Consider the following 17,981-nt stretch of genomic DNA (forward strand, 5'->3'; position numbering starts at 1 on the left):
TTTTTAGGCATGAAAATGTGCGAATTTGAGCTTATGTGCGATTTTGGGTTTGTATTTAAAAAAAAAAAAAAATTGCGTGGCGTCCCCCCTCCTGAGCATAACCAGCCCCGCGCTCATTGAGCCGGACCTGGTTCCAAAAATACGGGGGACAAAAAGTGTAGGGGTCCCCCGTATTTCTGAAACCAGCCCCGGACTCTTGGACCGGTCCTGGTTCCAAAAATCTGGGGGACAAAAAATCTGGGGGTCCCCCGTATTTTGAAACCAGCACCGGTCTCCAACAGCCCGCAGTGTCATGCCACAGCCGGGGGACACTTTTTACATAAGGTCCCCCAGCCGTACCATGAGCACCATGGCTGGTCAGCCTTGGACGGGGTACCTGGAGGAGTGGGGACCCCCCCAATAAAGGGGTCCCCCCCCCCAAAGGCTTCACACGTCCAGGGCTGAAACCGGCGTCCCTGGCCAGTGGACGCCGGCCTGATGGTGTAAAATCTTTCAATCCTAACATTGCTTTATACAGGAGAACTACAAGTCCCAGCAGACCTCCCCCGCAGGCTGGGACTTGGAGAACCACAAGTCCCAGCATGCGGGGCATTAATGGGCCCGCTGGGACTTGTAGTCCACCTGTAAAAAGAATGTTAAAAGAAAACACACACACAGAAAAGTAAAACTTTATTACATACACATCCACACACCTCACTTTTACAACCGATCCAGGATCCAGCGCTGGTCTTCCTTCTGCTGCAGAGCCGGCTAACCCCGCACTGACAGCGGGGACAACCGGCTTTCTCCGATGCAGCTAACAGCTTCTGTCGCGTTGTCCCAGCGCAACAGAGGCTGAGAGCGTCTTCGGCTTATGCGTCTCCATGGAGACGCATAGCTCAGCCAATCAGCGACAACGCGACAGAAGGGAGACCAGCGCAGGATCCTGGATCGGTGAGTATGTGGTTGTAAAAGTGAGGTGTGTGGATGTGTAGGTAATAGTTTTACTTTTCTGTGTGTGTATGTTTTCTTTTAACATTCTTTTTACAGGTGGACTACAAGTCCCAGCGGGCCCATTAATGCCCCGCGTGCTGGGACTTGTGGTTCTCCAAGTCCCAGCCTGCGGGGGAGGTCTGCTGGGACTTGTAGTTCTCTGTATAAAGCAATGTTAGGATTGAAAGATTTTACAAATTAGCTGTTTTTTGGAGTAAAATCGCCAAAAAACACAACTCACATTCCATAGAATGTCACCCTTGGTGTCAAAAAATCAGGAATTTTATTCTGAGAAGGGGCCGGGAGCCGAGAGCCACTCATTAGATATTCATATATTCACTGCACCCGATCATTACATATGCACGATCGGGTGCAGTGAATATCTGGACCCCTTTTGGCTCTCCCGGGGGGGCAGCCTGTGCTGCCTGGCTCCCGGGGAGCCCACTTCCATCTTCCTGCCTGCCACCGTCCTCAGGCTCCCTGCAGCGTCCGCTGCAGGGGTTCACACTCGCCGTTAGGGGCAGCGAGCCCCTGCGACGTTGAATAGGGGGGACAGCGAGGCTCCGGAACACGGCAGGCAGTGGCGAGTGTGCAGCGAATTCTAAACAGGATTCGCTGCACGCCGTCAATATTCTCATTTAATACGGCCCTCTGTCTCCCTCTCTCTCTGTGTCTCTCTCTCATGAATCTCACACCAGATTCTCAAACACCTTGCGATTGTTGAAAATTGTACATTTGTTTTTAAAGGTGATCTATAGGGTTTCAAAAGTGAGTATAGGTTGAGTATCCCTTATCCAAAATGCTCGGGACCAGGAGAATTTTGGATAACGGATTATTACGTATTTCGGAATATTTTAATATTTCAATGATGTATTTTGAAGTATCTTGCATTTATGCTGTATAAACACATAATATACACACAAATATATTTTATTACCACATAAAATACACACAAATATATTTTATTTGTTCAAAAAACAAGGTTTCAAAACATGAAACAAAATTTGTGTACTATCTCAGCACTGAATGCCAAGCAATCATTTTCTTGCACATATATAGTGCCAGTTACATATCATGTCCCCAGTGATGCTGTTACAAATGTCCCCAGTGAGTTTTTAGCAAAAAAAAAAAAAATTTTTCACTTTCTGGAATGTATGGTTTTCGGAATTATTCGGATACGGGATACTCGACCTGTACTTTCCAGCCCAGCACGGCTGCATACCTCCCAACATGACCCTCTCCAGGAGGGACACATTGCTCTGTTTCTGCACTTCCCTCTTCATTTATGATTGCCATCACCTGTTTCACACAGGTTAATTGATTAGAAAGGTGCTTCAACACAGGTAATGGCAATCATTAATTAAGGGAGTAGTCCAGAAACAGAGCAATGTGTCCCTCCTGGAGAGGGTCATGTTTGGAGGTATGCAGCTGTGCTTGCTCATGCAAAGTGTTAGGGCTATTTCACACACTCCGGCTCCTGCCGGGCGGCTAAACCCTGCGCGGCCAAAAGCCGTACCGCACACAGTAGTTAATAATAGACAGTGTCCAATAGATTGTGTCCATTCACACGGGACGGCCACGGCCTGGCCGCCTGGTTGCAGCCGGACACCATCACTGGAAAGGATGGCTGCCAGGCTGTGGCCATCCTCACCATTCTAAACTTCTGTTTGAGGCTTCTTGACCGTGCAGGGTTTCGCCGCCCGGCAGAAGCCGGAGCGTGTGAAATAGCCCTTAGGACAGGCATGTCCAAACTATTGCCCTCCAGCTGTTGTGAAACTACAAGTCCCATTATGCCTTGCCACAGTTTTACTAATAGGGAATGCTAAAACTATGGCAAGGTATGCTGGGATGTGTAGTGTCACAACAGCTGGAGGGCCACAGTTTGGACATGCCTGCTTTAGGAGATTATAGAACAGGAGTTCCCAGTGATTGGGTAATCTGTTCCCATTGAGTACAATGTACCCGTATCAGTATTTGGGCAGTACAATATTTCCTGTTACCATCCTTAAATGTTTTGAAATATGCAGTAATGTAAAATGTATTTGATTATTACAGCATTTTTATATTGCTACTTGCAGTTAAAAAAAGTTTTTGATCTACGTAATGTTCTTAATTTCTTGTGCATCTTTAAACTTAAACATATTTTTCCATTAATTAGGGCAGTGGTTCTCAAACCCCTCACAGGTCACGTTTTCCAGGTCACCCGACAGGTGCACTCATTACTGACACATTTTAAAAGAGCCACAGGTGGAGCTAATTATTTCACTTGATTCTGTGAGGAGACCTGCAAAACATACACTGTGTGGGGTCCTGAGGATCGACTTTGAGAACCTGTGAATTAGGGTTTATGTACCTTTTACTTATTTTTAGTAGATTTCAAAGCCACTATATCAACCCTAACCATTTCTCAAATTTGTGATCAAAGGCATTTCTCTATTCTCATGAGCAAAGGCAGGTATAGACCATATGAATTAATTCTGCAATTCTAGTGTAGCTCTCCCTGAGTCTTGACAATTGTGCAATGGAATGTGATTGGTTCCTAGTCGCTCACAGGGTTAATGAATAATTGACAGGGTAACCTGTTGTCCCACCCTCAGTGAAATGCATTCAGATGTAGTCTCAGCCAACACTTCCTTACTGCAGTTGCTATGAAACTTGCTTGGACTCTACCATTCACAATACAACGGGGAGGACAGGAGTTTATTTCTTTTTCTTTTTATTCTGATATTTTTTTGCTGAAATGTAGCTTTCTGTGTGTTTTTTTGTTTAGTGTGTTATAAATGTTGCTCTAGACCCAGAGCTGCTTCTGTAGTACAGAAATAATATAGCTATACATAAAGGGATATTACAGGTGCAGCTTTTTGGTTTGGTATATCCCAAGTCCCTGCTGGTTCCACTGTTCCACATATGTGTCAGCATTGCGAGTGCTTAGGGTTTGTCACATAGCCTTTCCATACAAGTATGTGAGTGTACGGGGATGCTGCCCCGCAAATGGGGCTCCTGCTACCCCTGTGCTGTGCCATACATGTGGCCCCTAAGGGGCCATCCAGCATGTGCCTTTAACTGTTAACGAGCAGTGCTTTCCTTCGTTAGTTTACCTGTCTTCCATCCTGGATTTTTTTTTATTCTAATGATGTCCTTTATTAAGCCACTAATTGAAGAGGAAAGCTTTGAGTGTAACTGTGAATTTGAGCAGGAGACACTTTATGATGATTCTTCTGATCAGCTGGAGTTTATGGAAGAAGGTAAAATATCCTTGTTTGTGTTTTTAATAGATCCTGTTAGCCTGCACTATATGGTTTAACGGGTAAAATGCACTGAACGCAGGGTACTGATTGATGACTTTGTGGAGCGTTGTTTTTTACATGCTCTATGCTCATAGTAATTATCATGTCATTACATATGTACTTAATTTTCAAAGTGTTAATTTTATTCTGGTTTCAATTATATATGTAAGTGTATTGTTTTAGTTATGAACTGGAAATCTGTCAACCTATACAGCAAAATGTAATAATGTGTGTGTCTATTTCATACATACACATATATATATATATATATATATATATATATATATATATATATATATATATATATATATATACGCTGAAAGAATAGGCGTCACTCCGGGGCTTACGTGAAACAGGGAAAAACTTTACTCTGTGCAAGCGGTCAATGCCGTTTCGGGATCTCTCCCTTCGTCAGGACCTACACCTCTCTATCGATTCTATCTAATATCTCTTTTTCCCCTGATAATGTATTCCTTTCACTGGTAATGGTGATCAGGTGTCTGTCTCACCTGCACATGATCAGCCTCTTGTTACAATGCCATAGGTGCCTGAGTTCTAGTCCTCATTTACAAACACACTTTATTCAAATCCTTGTTCTATTCTTGTTAAAGACCAAATTCCCCAAATTGTATGGTACTTGAATAGTAAAACTGTAAAGGCCCCCATACATTAGGCCGACTTGTCCTAGGGACAAGTCAGACCCAATTTACCTGCGAGCCGCCCGGCAGCTCCCCGGGAGGCTCACATACAATTTGGCACTTGATGTGCCATTTTTACATGGGATAAATCGCATGCGATTTATCCCATGTAAAAAAACCCCGGGGAGCTGCAGGGCGGTGAGCAGTAGTGGGGACGGGCAGCGGTGGTGGGGGCGGCCAGCGGCGGTAGTGGGGGCGGGCAGCGGCGACGGGCGGCGTTTGCGGTGAGCGCAGTGTACTTACACATAGCAGCAGCGGCGGGGACGGGACGCGCAGTGGCGGCTATTATATTTTTAAAATACTTGTCAAATGACCGCCCGCTCTCTGATTGGCCGGAGAGCTCTCAGCCAATCAGAGAGCGGCCGGTCATTTGACAAGTATTTTAAAAATATAATAGCTGCCACTGCGCGTCCCGTCCCCGCCGCTGCTGCTATGTGTAAGTACACTGCGCTCACCGCAAACGCCGCCCGTCCCCGCCGCCGCTGCCCGCCCCCACTACCGCCGCTGGCCGCCCCCACCACCGCTGCCGCTGGCCGCCCCCACTACTCCCCCGGTGTCTGTATGCATATGCCTGTCAGGTGGCAGGCATATGCATACAGGGAGGTCGGACTTGATCGTATGTACAGACCGTCCGACCTCCCTGATCCGGTCCGATGCGCACGGGACCGCGCATCGGATCGGATCAAATGTCACATACCTACGATTTTGGGCCGATCTCTTCCGATTATCGGCACAAAGTGCCGAAATCGGATGAAATCGTCCCAAAATCGCATAGTGTATGGGGGCCTTTAGTGGTCTTTTGTTGTGTAGTGACAGGTATTTTGTATGATAATCCAATTTTCTTCTGCTATGATTTTTCATTGATACCGAATAATATAATGTTTTATATTTGTTAGGAATTGAGTGACTGTACAGTAGAATTATTACTTACACTCTTTGTTTAGTCATGTCTGAATTTTCCTGTATTGTTGAATTTTTTTGTTACTGGTATGTCACATCTGTAGGAACAAGTTTAAACTACAACATTGTGAAAGTTTTTTTAAATCCGATTTACCACGTGATATACATTTCGATGTCATTGGAAGTTGGTACTCCAGCTGGGGTTCATCTGTTAAGAAACAGATGTAAACATAGGCGTGCGCACATAGAGTGTTAGGGGTGCACAGGCACCCCCTAATGCTGTGCCCACCCTTATATACTTTTGCTTTTTAGAACTGGTATTCCATTAAAACAAGCGCCCATCAATCAAGTATGTGTGTTTTGCATTGTTATTTGCACTAGACCATTGTCATATCATTACATACCTGTGTCATCCATGTATGTTTATGACTGTATTTGCATGTACTGTTACAGAGAGTAATTAGAAGATGAAAACTGAACTAGGCAGGAGATTATGGTGCGGCTGAGAGACGTTTCATATTGTAGCGAGTGCCAATAGCTGATGGTAGACACATCTGATTGGTGGTGTTAGACACATCCAATGGGCGTGTAAGACACCCCCTAATGAAATGTGCACCCCCTAATGAAATGTGCTGCGCACGCCTATGGAAGTAAACATTTTGGAGCTGTTCAATAAAATGTGTTTGAAAAAAAAAAAAAAACATTTTGGAACTGATGTTGAGTTGGCTGCAGTTGTGCTCCAAATTGCTAGAATTAAATGTGAAAGGTGCAACTCAACATAGGCCAATAGTATGCATGCATGTCCTCAGCTATAGCGTATCTTTAAAGTTTGTTTAGTAAGTACACAGTTAGTATTAAGTTGGGTATACACTGGCCAATATATCATTAACAAAATGCTTAATGCCAATAGAATTACCGATATATAGGTCAGTGTGTGTTCTCAAGCGTGTATAGAGCAGGGGTTCCAGTGACTTCCCTGCACTATGTGATTCTCCTGCAGCACTAAATATAATTATCAATAGTGGTGGTGCCGGGAATCGCCCGGTGTGTACTTAGCCTCAGGCTTCAATATTGGATAGTCTCTTGGGTCTTCCAACACACACTATGGCTGTGTACACAGGGGGGCGATTTTATCTAATATCGCGAGCAATAAGGTCGCTGAGCGACCATATTGCCCACGATGGGAGTGTGCACCGGCGATATATCGCTTGGTGCACGCTTTCGGTTTTTCCCCCGTAGTGGTCGCAGGAACATGCTCCTGCGACCAGCTAATTTCCACTGCCAGGCTCCCCCGGCAATTTATTTTTCATCAGCGACCACCTCTGGTCGCTAATGCAAACGGGACATTGAGCGATATATCGCTCGGCGATATATCTCCCCTGTGTGTACGGGGCTTATGACAGCCAGTTAGGTTGTGCTGGCAGGAGCTTTGTGTATTTTAAGCCCCAACATGCTTATCCAGCTGATCAGTGGAGGGGTATTCTGCAATTTGTAGTTTCACAACAGCTGGAGAGCACAGACTGACTAGGCCTGGTGTACTTGCCCTCTAGCACCTTCAAATAATACGGCTTGGAAAGGTAGATACTGTATGTATTCTGGGACAAAATTACATGTACACCATTTGGACTATTTTAGTCTTTCCCTTCTCTCTGGTCCTTCCATATGTAAGTGGGCATAAGCGTATTTGCAGAACAATTGTACACTGCCGACTGGTAGGGTATGGGTCATCGGGTCGAGACATATTCGGTCGACATGGCTTAGGTCAAAACACAAAATAGGTTGACAATGGCTAGGGCGACACTCAAAAAGATTGATATTAGTTTTTCATTGTTTTTTGTCCCGAATGTCGACATTGGACACCGTCAATGTATACTGTGTCCCCTTGCATGGCTCTCTGTGCTTGCCATGCTTTGTGCACAGTCCCCCGCTATGCTCTTCACACTATTCTATTCTCCCTCCTTGCCCTACTGGATGGTAGAGCATGAAATTCTGCCCGTCGACTCAAATTAAAAAACAACAACATATTGACCTATTAACTGTCGACCTTCCAGCCGTGACTGCCTTAGCAAAGTTGACCTATTTCACGTGTTGACCTAAGACACCTTCACTGTTCAACCCAATGCATGTCAACCTAAAATGTGTCGACCTAACCACTGGTGTATGTCTCATTTTGCATCTTTGCTAATATATAACCTCTAAGCAGGGCAGGGTTGCCTACCTGACCTTCTCCATGAGGGAGAAAATGCTCTGTTCCTGGACTTCCCTGGTAATGTATGATTGCCATCACCTGTGGTGAAACACCTTTCTTATCAATCACAGGTGATGGCAATCATACATTACCAGGGAAGTCCAGGAACAGAGCATTTTCTCCCTCATGAAGCGGGTCAGGTAGGCAACCCTGAAGCAGGGATTTGGCCAACTAGTGACCGTTCTTCTGAGTGTCCTCTACTGACCCCTCTAACCATGAGTTCATGAGCTTGGCAACCACTTCAGGACAAAGTAATTCATGTTTCACATGGATTGACAATTGTGTTGAATGTGCTACGACTGGGTAAGGTCCCTCTCATCTGCTCCACTTACCATTTATACCTCTTTTACACCACACCTCGGACATGGGTAATTGCTGGGTTAGTGGTGTCTCGAGGAGCTCTGTGAAAGCTCCAAAGCTTATACCCTATGTCGAATAACTTGGCATTTTGACCTGTGTTATAAGAAGGGTTAAAACTGGGTCGCCCTCTGTTTAATGTGAAAGCGCTGGACCCGGGATCGCGATGTGAAAGGGTTATCATTGACCCAGGTTTCCAATTGCAGAAGTCGTTACATTAACAACATTTTAGCTCATCACCATGCAGGTATGATGAATATCCTCATAACATTCTTAATTTCCTGAGACAACCTTATAATGCAAATTAAAGCTCATCGACAAACTACTGTAGTGTTAAGGTCCATACACACTGGGCAACTATGCTCAGCATGTATGGACATCGATGATGACTATCATCTCTGCGGGGAAAGCCGCTCAGTGCATACACACTGAGCGGCTTTCCCCCTGCCCAGCAACGACAGAGGGGGGGGGGGGGGAGGGGGGCATAGCATTGTGCAGCGCTATGCAAAGCCGTCCTGAAAGCCGCTCATCTGCTGGTATAACCAGCAGATGAGCGGCTTTCCTGTCGATGTTGCGGGAGCGAGCAGCAGCGCTCACCGCTCATCGCCGGGCCATACACACTGGGCGGCTTTGAGCTGAAAGCCACTCAAACCTGCTGTTTTGAGCAACTTTCAGCTCAAAGTCACCCAGTGTGTATGGGCCTTTAGTAGTTTTTTATTTGTTATTAACTAAAGCAATTGACCCCAAACTCTGTCCTCAAGGAGCATGAACAGTCCCAAGTTTTAAGACTATTAATGCTTGCACAGGCAATTTCATAGGTACCTCTGCTAGTTTGATTATAAATCTGTGCATAACCATGGTTATCCTTAAAAGCTGTACTGTTAAGGGGCCTATACATGGAGAGATCTGTGCCAGAGATTCATAACGGGAGATTCAGCATGAGAGATTTCCCATAAACTGAATCTCTACCATAATGAGCCCACACACAGAGATTTGTGCCAGAGATTCAGCATGAAAGATTTAAAATCTCTCATAAATTTAAATAATGGGTTGGAATAAAGGGTCACTTCACAAAGCCGATATGTCACAGCTCTCATATCTCAGTACTATACTACACAGGTGCTATGTAAAATATACTTTTTCCACAAACATGACAACCAGAACAACACAGCATCACATATATTTGTGGGACTTTACGTTCTGCGCACACTTTTTTTTTTTTTTTTAGCAAGAAACCACTTTATTTAAAGCAGAGAATGGCATACATTAGAATCACCCTGACACCAAGTCTAATTCCCCCTGAGAACAATTGTTAAGTTCTATAACCATAACTTTGACAGCAATTGACTCACCCAGCAAAATATACTGGCATGCAACACATTTTATACTGATATATAGCATATAAACATATGTGGTATAGGGGCCCCCCACCCCATTCCCAAACATATTACATTGGTGGTATAGTAATGGTCACCCCCCAAATGCAAACATTGGTGGCACAGTGGGAAGAAGAAAAAATAAATACCAACTCCATGTACATGCTGGAGATGGGCAGGAGCTTTCTGAGCAACTGCTCTCAAATGTCCGGCGGGTCCGTTCTGGATCTTGGGCAGATTCAGAACGGCGGGGGCGCGCATGAAAATAGCTGTGTGGGCTATACACACAGCGATTTACATGCATTTTCTGCGCGATTTGTTAAAATCGCTCAGAAAATGCCTGAAAATCGCGCTGTGTGTGGAGCTCATGTTAGTGCATCTTGAGGACTGAGTTTAGGAAACCATGATCTAAATAATTGGTATTTAAATTATACATCCGTGGCCACATCTGGTAGTTGTCTTCATTGCATGCAGGCAGCCTAGATTCTGCAAGTTGCATGGATCTGCACTATTCTGTCTGTACCGGTTTTTCAATAAATGTCTTGAAAAAAATTCCCATGTAACAGTTTCCTGCTGAAACAGGGCAACAATGATCTTCCTACAATATGCTCTGCTCCCGCTATTCTGGGTGTCCGGTCCCTGGGTTGACAATCACTAGGTTGACCACTAATGGTCAAATAGTGACTAGGTCAACACCTATAAATGGTCAACATACCCTAGGTCAACACTGACAGATGGTCAAGATGAGCAAAAGATTGGTATGTTGACACTGAAAAGGTCAACATGAGTTTTTAATGTTGGTTTTTTTTAGACCGACTTGGTTAATACTTTACCATCCAAGTGAACATAGATTCTAAAAGTGTGCCAAGCACAGTGAGAAATTGTGCCCAAAGCTTGGCGAGTGCAGTGGCACACTTATATGATGTCCATGTCGACCTAGGCATCAATCAACAATGTGAAAAACAGTCAATATGTGTCGGCCATTAGTGGTAGACCTAGTGACTGTCAATCTAGACATTGCTGACCCACTATACCACGGATAGGCAACTCCAGTCCTCGAGAGCTACCAACAGTTAATGATTTCCATGTCTCCTCACAGAACCACAAGTGAAGTATTTAGCGCCACCTGTGGATTTTTAAAAAATGTGTTAGTCCATAATGAGTGCACCTGTGTGTCTGCGAGGTCAGCTGGAAAATGTGAACTGTTGGCCGCTCTCGAGGACTGGAGTTGGCTACCTCTGCACTATACCATAACCGCATTCTGTTATGTAAAAATATATGCATTCATTTAGTGTCCCTATTAGATCAAAGTCGCAGCACTGCTCCTAAACCTTTTACTCCCATTTATTTTACATATGTATACATACTGCTGTGTGACACAGCCACACCCTTGTCACTTGATCTATTGTGACTGCAGTCTCTAGTCTACACTGATTTTCATCTACTGCTTTACCTCTGACTTGGTTGCCTATCTTTTACAGTTCCTGTATATAATATTAAATTATATTGAAATCCAATAACAAATCTGCACCACATACATCTCTTCCCTTGTCAGGTAATATCTCCCATCCCCCACACTACATAATCTTTTACCTGATCATTGCCCCCTACACAATTCACACAATGTATGCACCTATTAACCCCAAAACCAGCGTTCTGGTGAGTATCCTGATTTTAGGTTGACAGTTGGTAGGTCAGCAACTATTGGTCAACCTAAGCTTTTTGTGACTTTTTTTTTTTTGAACTTTTTAAACCTTAAGGCCCATCATACACATAAACGATATTGATCCGAACACACAATCTCAATGGGTCATGTGTACATCGTGTGTAATGTTATTACGATTCATGGCCATGCAGAGGTTGGCCCCCTGATCCGTTGGCTTTCATTGCAGTCCTAAGCAAATGGTATGTGATTTTTTTATTTTTTTTTATTAAGCACATATGATCGCTTGTTCCATTGCTCAATGACCTGCATCCGATCAGGTTGTCCTGTTGTATGGCCAGCTTTAACCAATCACTTGGACTACGAATGAGAATAGTGAAGTGTATCAAATGCAGTCGTAACAAAGCCAGGCATGCGGTACACTTACTGGGAGCTTGTGTGCTACAAGAAAGGAAAATTGACAGTCCAAAAACCCTAAAGAATACATAGAACTTTTCACATGTCAACCTTTTGTTTGCGTTTACCTTTTTCTCAATGTCTACCATGTGCATATTGACCTTTTGAGGTCGACCTAGATGGCAATCCACATCATTGCCTAAGCTAGTGATGTCCCACATCATCTTGCATGTACGGAAGATGGGCAGGAGTGCCCATCATCAAAATCATAGGGTGTACACACTGGACAATGTGAAGATTTTATTGTCAGGATCGCCCAAATCGGTCATTTTGGCCCATGTTCAGTCCTGGCCGAAATTGTCACCAGGCGAAAAAACTGCAAAAATAATTGCCTTTGCAGAGTACATTTTCGCCCATGCCATTTCACTCTTTTGGGAGGCGAACTTACGCAGAAACCATGTGAATTCATAGCAATTTTGCTGAAACACGTGTTTTTCGCAGATACTGGCTTTTTCGCCAAGGCGAAAAATAATGCCGTGTGTGCAAAGGTTTATTTTGTTTCTTTTTTATTTATTTTTTGCTTTGCTCTTAACTCAGGGGTGAATTTACTAAGATGGGAGTTCCATTGAAGATGGGATGTTGTCCATAGCAATCAATCAGATTCTACTTCTTATTTATTTAGAACCTGCTAGAAGATAATAGATGGAATCTGATTAGTTGCTATGGGCAATTTCCCACTTTATATAAAACTCCAGGTAATTTACCCCCAGAATCAGACGAGATGTTGATTAATATGTATTGTTTGACTAGGATTGTAGCATCTAGCTATATGATACTCCTGCTTACTTGGGAGGGGTCCAGATTGTAAGTTAATTACGATAAAGCCATTCATGTTGTCCGCATGGTATATGCAATATTATTATTTTAGGGGTTTGTGGGTAGTGTTCCAGTAGAACAATTTGCTATGTACATGACTTGTAAATGTATCTGTCAATTGGTTATAATATTTTCTCGCGGCTAATGGATTTGTCCCGGTCTATCCAATTAGCTCTGAAAAGCCTTCGCTTAATGCAGCTCTCGAGGGCTAGGGTTGGCTACCACTGCTTTAGCGTCTACATTTTAGCGTGTGCCGGGGTGTCTAGTTTAGAAGCCCCATACGTTAGCGGTGTGCCGGGGTGTCCAGTTTACATGCCCCCCCGTTGTCAGCGGTGTGCAGGACTGTCTATTTTAGCGTGTGCCGGGGTGTCTAGTTTAGAAGCCCTGTACGTTAGCGGTGTGCCGGGGTGTCCAGTTTACATGCCCCCATGGTCAGCAGTGTGCAGGACTGTCTATTTCACTGTGGAACTACAAGTACCACTGTGACCTGTCAGCGCTGGGCAACGTGCGCTGCTGCTGCCCAGCGCTACGCTGATAACGTACATTACATATGTAAAGCAGCCACGCGCTGCACGCGCATCAGTAAACACAGAGTCTGGCAAGCTGCCAAGTTTCAAACACAGACTGTGTGCGCGGTGGCACCGTGAAACTACACAAGTACCAAATATTCTAGTAATATCACAACAATGAATTGTTTATCTCCAAAACCTATACACTCTAATACCACTTTCACACTGCCTAAACGTTTTAAAAACCGGTATTTTGAAACGGTATTTAAAACGGGTCTAAGCCTTCACATTGCAGTAGATTACCGTTTAAATACCATTCACATCTGTCAACCCGTTTAATCCCCTGAACACGTTTCAAGGCAGAATGCAGGGGACAGCCTATCACAGGTCTGTAATCTGTTGATTTTACTAAATACCGTTTCAGAGCCATTCTCACTACATAAAAACCGGCTCTGAAACATGTAGGACTCTGCTTTTTAAACGTTTTGAAATTCAGATTAAAGGTAAATGAACACTGGTGCTTTCCCACTGCAGCCTTAAACGTTTTAAAATGGAAAAAAAATGGCAATATACCGTTTAACAAGTGCAGTGTGAAAGGGGTATAAGGGTGACCTTATTTGCCTGATCTTCCACTTTGTTTTATTCATATGTATCACTGTCCAGGCCTGATTGCATTGGAGAGATTATTTTCAGGGCCACAGATACAGCCCATTACCGCACGATTTCACTGCAGAGACATGTCACGTACAGTAATACAGGTTTTAAGTAGACTGGCATTCCTAATCTAAAACTATCTGCTCTCTTGTTTTTGTTAAATGAAAATTATTTTAGTTTGTACAAATATGTAACCTAGGCCTACCCATAATCATGAATAATGCAGACTCTCCAAAGTGGAGACCATAAAATAAAATGACGAAAAGCTAAAATTTCAACTTTTTTGCGAATGTTATTCTCAATATTGCATATTCAATATTTGTAAAAAAAAAAATGGTACTCTTTACCTAGAACGGTGCCCATCGCGACCATCGAATGCACTAAAAAACGGGTGAGATGCGATGGCCGCGATTTCCCATAGGGATCAATGTTAAAAGTGAGATTGGACGCGATTTTAGTGTTCAATGCCCGCGATTTTTACATAGGAAACAATGTTAAATGGGCCACAGAGCCCTAATAGTGCCCTTGAACTGTGAAATGGCCCCCACAATTGTTAACGCCACCCCACGATCAACGTCAACCCGAAGCGTGGCGAGCGCAGCGGTACGCGTCCTCCGACCTTTTCATACCCCCACTATCCACGTCGGAGTAGAGTTGAGAATAGAATAGTGTGGCGAGCGCAGTGAGCCACCGAGCCCGAAGCGTGGCGAGCGCACGCGGATACCTTCACAGTTATACGCGTCCCCTCGCGGGCTTCCCAGGTGTCCATGGCGACGGGGACACCTGTGAAGCCCGCGAAGGGACGCGTTTACCTGTGAAGGTATCCGCGTCCCCTCGCGGGGCTCGCCACGCTTCGGGCTCGCTGCGCTCGCCACACTATTCTATTCTCAACTCCACGCCGACGTGGATAGTGGGGGTATGAAAAGGTCGGAGGACGCGTACCGCCGCCCCTCACGGGCTCGCTGCGCTCGCCACGCTTCGGGTTGACGTTGATCGTGGGGTGGCGTTAACAATTGTGGGGGCCATTTCACAGTTCAAGGGCACTATTAGGGCTCTGTGGCCCATTTAACATTGTTTCCTATGGCCAAATCGCGGGCATTGAGGCATTTAACTGTAAAATCGCGTCCAATCACAGTTTTAACATTGATCCCTATGGGAAAATCGCGGGCATCGCGTCGCACCCGTTTTTTTATGTGCCCGCGATGCCCGCAATTTTTTACCCCCGACGCCCGCGATGCCAATCGCGGGCGCCGTTCTAGGTAAAGAGTACCAAAAAAATCACTAAACCGTTAAATTTGATTGCTAATAGGAAAATGTTCTTTGAGATAATGGGGTGGGTTAATTATCAAAGGTTATATAGAAACAAATCGTGTGAGAAAAGGATCAACCAGTCAGCCCCTAACTGTCATCATTCAAACACTGCCTGTTAGATGGTAGCTAATTCTTAGTAAAATATATATATATATATAGATATATATATATATATATATATATATATAGATATATATATATATATATATATAGATAGATATATAATATATAATAATTTGATCTCTTTCCGAGCTTTGATAAATATACCCCTATATATCCAGTACTCAATTAAAAGGAATTCAAAAATATAAATGCATTAAAATAGTAAAAAAAAAAGGTACGTGAGATAATGTGGCCGATTTTGACTATGCAATTTTCCCTTGAATTTCATGGAGCCGTTTATGACTATTTTTATTTGCACTGTTTTGACTGTGCAATTTGGCCTATGACCAAATACATTGTATACAACATATTTAAAATGGCTTTGTCTGCACGCTTTTTACCTGCGGTACCGCTCTCGGGGTGTCGCGCATCGTTATCGCAAGATGTACAAACCTTGTTTGATTTTTGGCTAATTTTTCTTAAGATTTTGACTATGGTCAAGTAATCTTCATAATGAGTTGACTTAGCTCTTTATTCCAAATGAACAATAAACCATTTGGAAATAATGTTTGGTTCTTGTGTAGTTTCACTATCCACGTTGGCATGGAGTTGATTTTAGATAGCGTGGCAAGCGTAGTGAGCCACCGAGCCCGCAGCGTGGGCGAGCGAAGCGAGCCCTGCAAGGGGACTCAGACGCACGGCGCCGTTAAACTACACAAGTGCCTAATGTTTTTACTATATCAGGATCATAACGTTTGATTAAAAAAAAGTACCACCAAATAAAATGTTTATGAAAAGAAGGGTGTTTTAATTAACAGTCACCCATAGGATCCTTGTGCAGCATGCACAGTTCCAATACAGTAGGTAAAAGTTTGCTTGGCTCTTTTTGGGACACCAACAAAAAGTGCCTACCTGCAATATCCCGCAGTCTTCTGCCCTCACACGTAAGGACGTTTTCACTATAATCGCCTGTAGTATATTTCCTTTGCTACAATAAACTAAACTGTACATGTGAAGCTTGACATAGCTTGAGGTTAAATCTGTTTCAGACAAATTAGTACTGTACAGTAGCATTTAATTGTGTCTTGTCTGCAGGCAGTGAACTGTAATTATATAAATCCGTAGTTAGAAAACTCCTTAAAATTAAGTTATCTGAATGCTGGAAAGCTGAATTTACGACTTAGGGGTGTAAATCATGGGGTCGGCAGTCATTAGGTCGACCCCAAAAGCTTGACATGCACAAGGTCGACAAATGAACCGGTAGACATGTGTTTTTCACTTTTTTTTTGTGTCAATTTGTAGATTTGAGCACTTAGTAGTATACGACTAAAGGTGGCCATACACGTCCCGATGCGGGCTGTGCGTTCTGTGCTTTGAGGTGCGCACTCCCGCGGCATCTCATCGCACAGAACAAAAAGTATGTGCTGCACATACTTTTTGTACTTAGTTTTCATCACATTGCATCGCATTGCATGCACAAGGCATGCAATGCGATGTGATGGATGCTAGTTAAGAAGAGAACGCACGAATGAAGTGAAAAGCGCCGCAAGGCAGCTCCCGGCGCTGTTCTAATCAGAAGCCGCTAACGCCAACTAGCGATTTCCAACAAAACTGGGGCAGCGATGCTGTTTTGTGCCCTTGTGCAGGACAATAGCATCATGGGCGGTACTTCAGTTAAAAAATGACGGTACTCGCGACTGAACACTCATGAGTACTATCCTTCTCTGACCTAGCAGCACACCGATTAGAATAGCGCTGGAAGGTCCCTTCCGGTGCTAATCACTGTGTTCACAATAGAATTGATCCCATATACCGTGTACCAATTAGTGTACCGTCTCTCCGGGTGGACTACAATTGGGAATGTTACAGTATGAAATAGGGGGAAATAATAGTGAAAGAGTCACGTAGACCTTTTCATGTTTTGACCTATTGACTCTTCATCCGCATCCAGTGAAGTATGGAGCTAGATGTAGTCTGTATTATCATTTAAGCAGGGGATCTTCTTTTCTGTTTCGTGTAATTTGTTTGTATAGGGATCCCCACAACATACAATATATTATTGTGATTTATTATTCTAATGTTATTTATAGTTTAGAGATGCTTCTTTCAAGAAGCTTGTGCTATTTTATATTTATTTGGAATATTATGTGAGAATGGAACCTGTAAGGTTATCTGATATATTATGACCATTTGTGCAATAGATCAAAGGTTGTATTGCTTATTTTGTTTTATGATCACATATTAGTCACATACTTCACGTCTTGCTAATTAAACGTTTATCTACAATTGTAATGTAGATAGATCACTTGGTTTTCATTACTCACTAGTGACTTTTTCAGTGAATGCCCAGTTCTTGCAATGTCTTGTTTCTATGGAAACCATTATTATTCTTTGGCATCAACGTGCCACAAACCTCTAGTTACAAAGAAAATGGTTTCTAAGGAAACAGCAAAAAGAAAAGTCTGTCTGGGATGGTTAGTTTGCATGTACTTTTAATTGTGTGTTCAGCAGAAAATGCAAATGTCTACAGAAAAAAATATAAATGTAAGTAAAGCAGGAATTTTATATTAATCCTGTTGCTGAGGATTTTTGTTGACTGCAGTTAGTGATTAGTGTTCATAATGTACGTGCT

The 17,981-nt window shown here is 43.5% G+C and overlaps 1 protein-coding gene across 5 annotated transcripts in view; it reads left to right on the top strand.

Moving 5' to 3' along the window:
• The window catches only part of TRAK1 (trafficking kinesin protein 1), a 137,667-nt gene that overhangs the window by 54,775 nt on the left and 64,911 nt on the right, over positions 1-17,981 (top strand). The window contains exon 1 of one of the 5 annotated variants that reach the window (XM_083188570.1): positions 3,890-4,217. The exons of 3 other annotated variants lie outside the window; for them this stretch is intronic. In XM_083188570.1, the coding sequence (XP_083044696.1) occupies positions 4,103-4,217 (115 nt within the window). In that variant the 5' untranslated portion in view covers positions 3,890-4,102. Of the gene's footprint in view, positions 1-3,889; positions 4,218-17,981 lie in introns of those variants that run through there. One more of the 5 variants, XM_083188572.1, reaches the window with a different exon arrangement.

The sequence above is a fragment of the Crinia signifera genome, chromosome 5 (assembly GCF_055691185.1).
Source record: "Crinia signifera chromosome 5, ASM5569118v1, whole genome shotgun sequence".
NCBI classification, from domain to species: Eukaryota; Metazoa; Chordata; class Amphibia; order Anura; family Myobatrachidae; genus Crinia; species Crinia signifera.